The 8,080-nt window shown below is 46.1% G+C and overlaps 2 protein-coding genes across 2 annotated transcripts; one reads left to right on the top strand and one right to left on the bottom strand.

The window, feature by feature from the left end:
• Positions 1-308: 308 nt before the first annotated feature.
• LOC112184452 lies at positions 309-854 on the top strand. Its single transcript, XM_024322715.1, has one exon. The coding sequence runs from the start codon at positions 309-311 to the stop codon at positions 852-854; it is 546 nt and encodes a 181-aa protein (XP_024178483.1).
• Positions 855-1,093: 239 nt separating this feature from the next.
• LOC112184453 (protein WUSCHEL-like) lies at positions 1,094-1,606 on the bottom strand. The gene has a single exon (XM_024322716.1). The coding sequence runs from the start codon at positions 1,604-1,606 to the stop codon at positions 1,094-1,096; it is 513 nt and encodes a 170-aa protein (XP_024178484.1).
• Positions 1,607-8,080: the final 6,474 nt, after the last annotated feature.

Consider the following 8,080-nt stretch of genomic DNA (forward strand, 5'->3'; position numbering starts at 1 on the left):
CACATTCATCACTTCAGCACAAGTTCATCATCGTCGCGACCGATTTCTTTACAAAATGGGTCGAAGCAGAACCTTTGAAAGAAGCATCTGGTGGTGCGTTGCGACAATTCCTATTTAGGAACATCATATGCAGATTTGGTATCCCAGAAATTTTTGTTTCAGACCGGGGGGTAGCTTTCATGGGTGGTGAAGTTGATAAATTGGCAAAGGAATAGGGAATACAGTTTGTCCATTCCAGTCCTTATTATGCTCAGTCTAACGGTCAAGCGGAGGCCAGCAACAAAATCATCATCACTTTGCTGAAGAAAATGTTGGAAGCTAATCCGCGACAATGGCATGAGACCCTTTATAAGACTCTTTGGGCCTACCGCACATCGAAGAGAAATCCTATCGCGACTACACCTTATGCTTTGATGTTTGGCCATGACGCAGTCCTACCTTTGGAAGTCAACGTCCAATCATTACGAGTCCAAGAGCAACATCATCTCATTGGAGAAGACTACGTTCAGGCTATGTGGCAGGAACATGAAGACCTTAGCGAAAAGCGCTTGGAGGCTTTAGATAGTTTGGTCATGGAAAAGCAACGAGTCGCTCGAGCCTATGACAAGCGAACAAGGGGAAGGAATTACAGTGAAGGAGAGTTGGTTTGGAAAGCAGTTCTCCCGCTTGGCGAAAAATTAGATGGTCGAGGAAAATGGACTCCAAGATGGGAAGGCCCATACATCATTCATAAAATCTTAGGGAAAGGAGCTTTTCATCTCAAGGACCTGGATGGAGATGTCCATCATAACCCTATCAATGGGAGATACTTGAAGAAATACTTTCTCAATGTCTGGGACTCAGAGGAGTCGTAGACAGTTTATTCGCATAAGACATGGGGGACAATTCTAGTGTTCCTACTCTTGCAAAGCCCATTCATGAAGGCCTGTTTTTGAGGCCCATAATCATTTCTTCGCTATGCCTAGCAACACTAGGGGGCAACACTATACAATACTAAGGCCATTTAGCAACAAAAAAAAAAAAAAGTCATAAATATACAACTCTTCGGGGGCAATTCTAAGTGTCCCTACACTCGCGAAGCTACTAAGCCGAGTCAGCGGCTCCGGAAAGTTTTTCTAGCTTTGCCCTCGCAGGAAAGGCTGAGCTTAAGGGAAATGTAAGAGCCACCACCGTGACCACCACCTCCATCGGAAGTAGTCTTCATGTTGCCAATGATGTCCTCACTTTGCATGGGAAATAGTGGAAGGGTTTTAATCTCCTGGTGATCGTCCCCTCGTTGTTCCATTATGGATCCACCAACACCAGCAGAACTAGTTGACCCAAAATTGAGATTATTGGATCCACCAACAAGCTCTGATCTTTGCTTGGGCACTTGAACATCCGAAGTAAGCTTATTGTTCTTCAGCTTCTCCCGAGCCCTTTGATTCTGGAACCAATAAAAGACGTTCTTGTTCTCGATCTCTCCGTACCATTTTAGCTGGAGAGTGATCCTCTGAACCTGCTCTACAGTGGGGGACTTAACTCCCTTGTCATCGTAAAGCTCCTTGAGGATTCTTATCTGATCTCTAGTAGGAAGCCACCTGGTATTACTCTGCTTGCAATGCATGTTAGGACTACTCTCGGCTGCTTTGTTGCTTCCTCCATCCTCGGTTGGATGCCGGTTTTGTGGTTCCATTGATGATGGATTGAGAGAATGTGAGAATGGAAGATTGATGATGATAAGTAATTAAGAAAGATTGTTGTTGATGAAACGATTTTGGGATTGGAAATTTGGGTTTATAATGTGGAGGGAGATATAGGCATGCAAATGTCCACCCTTGGATGGACGGTCAAAGAGAAGAGTCAAATGTCAGTAAAGTGTGATTAAAGTTTCCCTAAATTTCGGAAAAGAAGGAATTATTGGCGCATGAGAGAACCGAACGGTTTTCGAGGATGTAACTATTCCATTTTCAATATTATCTTCTCACGGTGGAGTTTTCAATAGCTAATTAATGCGAATTGAGTTGGGGCCAGTAAGTGGATCCAAAAGATAAATATTTTCTCAAAACCCTCGTCGCGAGGCTCGATTTGACGCAGAACATATTTTAAAAGTTCTTATTTTTCAATATACAACTATGGGGGCCCATATTTGAGGCTTTGCGAGACACAATTATTGGTTTCTCACGGATATTTAAAATAAGAAAATATTATTATATTCATAAAGTGGTTGTGCGGCCAAAAGCAGTACATTCATTACAAAGCCAAAAGTGGCTAGAATACAAAAGAGAGCCATGCGGATATCTTCTGAATCTTTTCTCAAGTGGAAGTAGCTATGGAATCCAACGTCAGGTTGAGCCGCGCCATTACCTCAAGGAAGGCAGACTTCAGGGAAGGAAAAAGAGGAGTAACGGAGCCCCCGCGCCACCTTTACATGGAAACGGCAGAGGAATACAACATAGGCTTGGCCAACGCCAGTATCCATGAGAAGGGGAGACTCTAGTAAAAGAAAATGGAGCCTCCAAGCCCCCTCAATTGGAAGCAGCTATGGAATCCAACGCCGGGTTGAGCCGCGCCATTATCTCCTGGAGGGGCAGAGAGTGAAGGAACTGAATATCAGCTTGAGTCTCTGCACCCTCTCTAGCCTTGGTAACCACCATTAGCTGGACATGAAGTACAGGAACAGCCATTCTGTAGCTTGAACCCATTCCTTCAAAGAGTCCATCCCTTCTCATCCCTCCAAGATTCTATCAAGAAGAGAAAGGGGGAGAAGGAGGTGAGAACCAAAGCCTCTTCCATCTGGAGGGCACAACACGGGCCTGGTCCAGAAGGAAGGAAACAGAGGAGGAAAGACGAACCTCAACTTGGCTTCCCTCCCTTCCCCGATTTGCTCCAAGTGGGGGATCCTAATAAAGATGATCTCGCATGATCGTGGACCTCACACTCGGAGTCCCCCCTCGTGTTTCTAAACCAATCTGAAGCCTGGCATTGTTATTGCAAGATTCCAGATTGAGAAACAAGGGGTTGCCTAAGATTACGCCATAAGGCCTAACCCAGGCTTAAGATTACGCCATAAAGCCTAAAATTTAGAGGCTAAAGGTCATTTCATGAGGGGAAGATTTGTGAAGAAGGAGAAAGAGAAGCAAGGACTGAAAGGCCATTTCTTGAATGTTTCAGAAAAATTTGTTACGAGTATTCCTTGCCCAAAATACAACAATTTAAAGGGACTTCAGGAAAATCCCCACCCTTGGATGGATGGTTAAAGAGTCAAACCGATGTTAGTAAATCGAGATTAGTGATTCCAAATCTCGGGAAAAAAAGGGACTAGTAGCATGTGAGGAGCGGTTTTTAAGGAGTTAGCTATTAAAAGAAGAGATTATTGGCATTTGAGGAGACCGACCAGTTTATGAGGGGGCCTACAAAGATTGGCCTGCAAAGCTCAATTTCAAACAAAGTTCCTCCACGTGGCGTTTCGCCTCAATAGCACCAGCTTCGGCCTGAGTGGCCCGATCTCTGATACGGGCCAGGTTGCGGCCCATTTCTTCAGAAGCAGTCAAAGGCTCATTGAGTTGAGCTTCTTCTGCAACAATCGCATTCTCAACAAAGGCTAAATGGGCTTGGAGGTCCTCGATTTGAAGTCTGAAGTCAAACCTTTGGATTTGTAGTTCCCGCAGGCGGATGGATCGTTCATTTAAAATATCGCGGGAGATGTCCATTTCTCGAGAGACACTATTTAAAGCCTCTTGAGCATCCCGAGCCTGGGCGTTCGCGGCCGATTGACGTCGGCGGGCCATATCAAGTTCATTCAACAGATCATCAATAGCACTAAATTGCTGCAGGGTCAATACCTTCTCCTGGCGAAGATACCTTAAAGCTTCCAAGACTCGCGGGAGGATGTCAGTCTCCAATACCCGAGGACCCAGATGTTCGTGAAGCACCATCTTAGCCTCATCCACAGCAGAAGGAGGAGTTACCTCCAACACCCTCATCAATCTCTCGAATCTAGTAGGAGGAGGAGGTGGTGGATGCGCCACAGGATCACGAACCACCAATGCAAAAGGGTGGACAGCCTCTTCATTTTCTTCATCTTCAATAGGTTGGTCTATCCCTTCATCCGCAGGGGAATCTGGAAACTCAACTCGCGGTTCACCATGGGCATGTGGAGCAGATTCAAGCACAGGGCCCTCGGCTTCGACGGTTGTCTCATTTATTTGCGAGACTTGGGGGGAACCCCCACCGTCAGTATCATTTTCCATCTCTAGGGCGACTGTCCCGCTGATAGGACCCTCAGTGTTTGTTGTCACCTCCTCGATACAAACAGAATCCTGATCAGGTTCAGAAATGTCAGAGAGCAGGGTTGGATCTAAAAGGGAAATGGAAAGTATTGGCCAAATAGTGGCTCTTACCTCTCGAGCTGTCGGGTCAATATCCGGTACGTAGTTACCAAGAGGAAGAGGCCATGCCTCATTCACCTCTTGAATCTCTAGTACCGCGAGAATCTCTGTCGTTATCAGTTCCTCATAAGCGGCAGAAGTCTCAGAGTGGCTTTCCACGCTTTCATCCTCCGAGGAGTCGTCATCAGAGATCGTTATAAGAATGGTAGGACCTTGCAGATACTCTGTAGTGGGAGATGGGAGAGGTGCCACAGGGTTAGTTGATGCTTGAACTAGCGGGAGAATTGGCTCTTTTGCAGTGGCTGAGGGTCCAGCCTCACTCAGGTAAGAAGGATCAGTGGTCCTTTGACGGACCTGTCAAAAGATACATAGTAAAAATCCTGCCCAGATTTTAAAATTTTAATAGGATAAGACGGGGTCGGAGTTTACCAGTCGCATTCCCAGAGGTTCGTCATCTTCAAAACTCTCTTCGACGAATTGAGCTCGATCGCGTTTGCAAGCAAAGACAGCAGTGGCCTGTACGAGAAAAGAGTCATAACTCAAAAGGGGGGAAGCACCAAATATACAAGTTTGGGATCGTTCTTAACCAAATTACCCCAGCAGGATCTTCATCATGTGAAGACTCTCCCTCAGAAGTCTCCTCTGCTATTGCCTTTTGTTTCCCGGCCTGAACAGAGGCTGTCCTGCTCCTGGTAGTTTGCTGCAAAACACACTCAGGAATAAGAGCAGGAAAATCAACACAAGGAAATGAAATGGTGAAGAAAGACTAAAACTTACTGTTGCCCTAGGCTCGTGGATTTGTATCCCTGGACGCAATAAGCGAGAAGGTAGAATAGGTCGCGGGGGTTGTTCTGCAGGTTTGGAGAAGCGCTCAAGAATCTCGCGGTCCTCCGGACCAAGGCTACTCATGCCACGAAAGATCAGGACGAAAAGTTCGTCATGCGGCAGGTCCCAACAGTTCACTGACACTTCTTTCCACCAATCAGCATAGTCATCATCGACATCGTTGAGGGGGTATAGCGCTCTGACCCAAGGGGGAATCACTATCAAAGTAAACTGACTCTGAAAGGGGGCAGACCCAGGCGGGGCTAATCTCCGCCAAGAGGTGTAGTAATTGGCAGAATCAACCAGAGGTCAGGATACCAACTGGGCCAACCCAAATTGGCGAGCAAAGTGGTTAGGGGCGTAGAGCTCATAACTTACGCAATCAGTGGTAAGACGAATATCCAAGCAGGAGATGGCGCGACGAAAGGCCAGGATGGCTCTTTCACTATGATCCCGTCCATTGGGCAGAAAGCCATCATCAAGGGGAGGAGGGAATCGCCTAGAAAGGACTATTTTTGGGTCCGGCATCTCTCCCAGCAAGTACAAGTAAATAAAACACTCGGAGTAGGGCGGAGTTCGATACCTTACATTGCGGCAAAGCCAGTTCCCCAAAAGGGAATTAACTGGAGGTTCCTTTGGAATATCGCCGCGACGGAAGAGAGTGAAATAAATCTGCAGCCAAAAGGCAAGGATCCAGAAGGGGCCACTAATGTCGGTATCAAATGGGCACATTACGGCTCTATAAAGAGAGCGATATAACGCACCCAATACAGGTTGCCCAAGGCCAACGCAAATACCATTGTAGAGAGCAGTGGCCAGAGAATTCCAGGGCCCAGTAGGTTTGTTGGAAGAAGTGCAAAAGATAAATTTGCAAAGCCAGAATTCCAGGAATGCGATACCTCATGTATGGTCACGCTGGGTGCAGTAATAGTTGCGCCAGAATGGGTAGGATTTGCTGTGATGCCCTCGACCAGTCATATCCATTCTCAAAGAAAATTGAATGCCATCAAACTGACCATGCACATAGGGGTCAAACTCAATGGGCAACCCCGTGATGGTAAGAACATCCAGCAGAGTTATGCTCATCTGCCCAAACCGGAAATCGAATGTATTGCTGGAGGTGTTCCAGAAGCAAAGAGCGGCGGCTAGCGGTGCAGCGCTAGTATTATGGGGAAGACAGAAGCATAGATCGATGGTTTGGGTGATACCCACCGCATCCCATCGGGCCAAATCTCTCGCTCGGACCTCCTGATACCAAACCTTTTCCTCGGGAGCGACGGTAGGCCAGAAGCCCACTTTCTTCCTTGGTCCCCAACTGCTAAAATCACCAGGCACCTGCCGAAGAGCCACTATAGGACGGCGGATGGGAAGCCCATAATAGGCCATAGCATCATCTGGCAAACGATCGCGAGGTGTGGGACCCAGACTTGCTTGACTATCATCGCCACCAAAGCCCATCAGTCGGCTTCTCTCCTCTCCGGTCTGACGTCTACATCGAATACTCATGTTAGTCCGCCAGTTGAATGCGGCTTTCTCAGTGATTTCATCTGCCTGATCGATAACGAATGGTTTCTTGGATGCCATTTCTAGGTCGCAAGGATTACTTCTCCATTACACCTCGATTTATAGCTCAGATATTTTGGTGATTAATTTATTAGTTGGGCCAGTGAGTGGCCCTGGTTGATAATTAATGAATCATTATTCCATCTTGAGAATCGTATCTAAGGCGACAGTGAAGATATTCCACCTTTTCTTACCACCGCAGGGCCAGCATAGTGGCTTGATGTTTTTTAATTAAAACATGATTAAAACCGATGCGGTTTTAGATGCTAAAGTTGCAGCAAGTATGGTGGTTTCACTAGGTCACACGTCATGATGTCGATAGCCATGATCCAATCATCCTCTTCGGCATAAGACTCGCAAAGGATTAAATGACAGCAAACAGTTTGCTATTTTACATCTTATGTCGCCAAGTACTATAGGCCTTGATCAAGCCAGGAAAGCGGCTCCAACTCCAACATTTGAGAAAATCAACAGAGAGCCAGCGAACAAGGCAGATACTTGTTGCTATACACATGGCGAAGCAACCACCAAGGAAGAGAAGGATCCTCATTCGCGATCAAAAGCAGTCTCCTTCACATGAGGGGCAGGCTAAAGTTCTGATCTCCTACAACCTGTCCAACTTTCACCAATTCACTGCATACCAGAGATCAGATACATGGGGGCAATAAAGTTGGCAAAGGAAGCGTCAGTTCATGACAAAGGCAATTTAGTAGTGGCATTCAAGCTTTATGGCCTATTTAGAGGCCTATATGGAAACAGTCAAGCAAGTACAAGTGGCTTTGGAAACAGTCAAGACAGTTATTTTAAGCCGGTACCAAGCCTGTTGCGGAGACCTTTGAATAGTGTTGATTCAACAACATTATAAGAGTAGTGCTGATTCAAGACCTCTTCAGTCAAGACGAAGACCTTTGACTTCGAGGTCTGGGGGGCAATGTTTGGACCCAAAATGAGCATTTTGGCCTGACAAGGCACGTCTTGGAGAAATTGAGCCAATGTCAGTGGCTCAAGCTATATATTGTCGACAAGTTCGAAATATATATTTAGAGGCTAAATAAAGCCTACTATGGAAGTATGAAAAGTCAACTTTAGCACATTTTCCTACTTCGGCTAGGAGAAACTGAGCTAAACAAGGAAGGAGCTAAAACTAACCAAATGAAATCGAAATGAGCTAAAACTTTCCAGATTAAATCTAGAAAGCCCAATGATCATTTCTTATGAAGAGTGCCAGAGCTAGATTTGAGTGGAAGGCCTTCAAACAATCAGTCCAATCTTTTACAGAAGCAAAACTGGAAAACTGGACCTGTAAGAGGTCCAGCAGCATT

Source organism: Rosa chinensis, chromosome 2, assembly GCF_002994745.2.
Source record: "Rosa chinensis cultivar Old Blush chromosome 2, RchiOBHm-V2, whole genome shotgun sequence".
Classification (NCBI taxonomy): Eukaryota; Viridiplantae; Streptophyta; class Magnoliopsida; order Rosales; family Rosaceae; genus Rosa; species Rosa chinensis.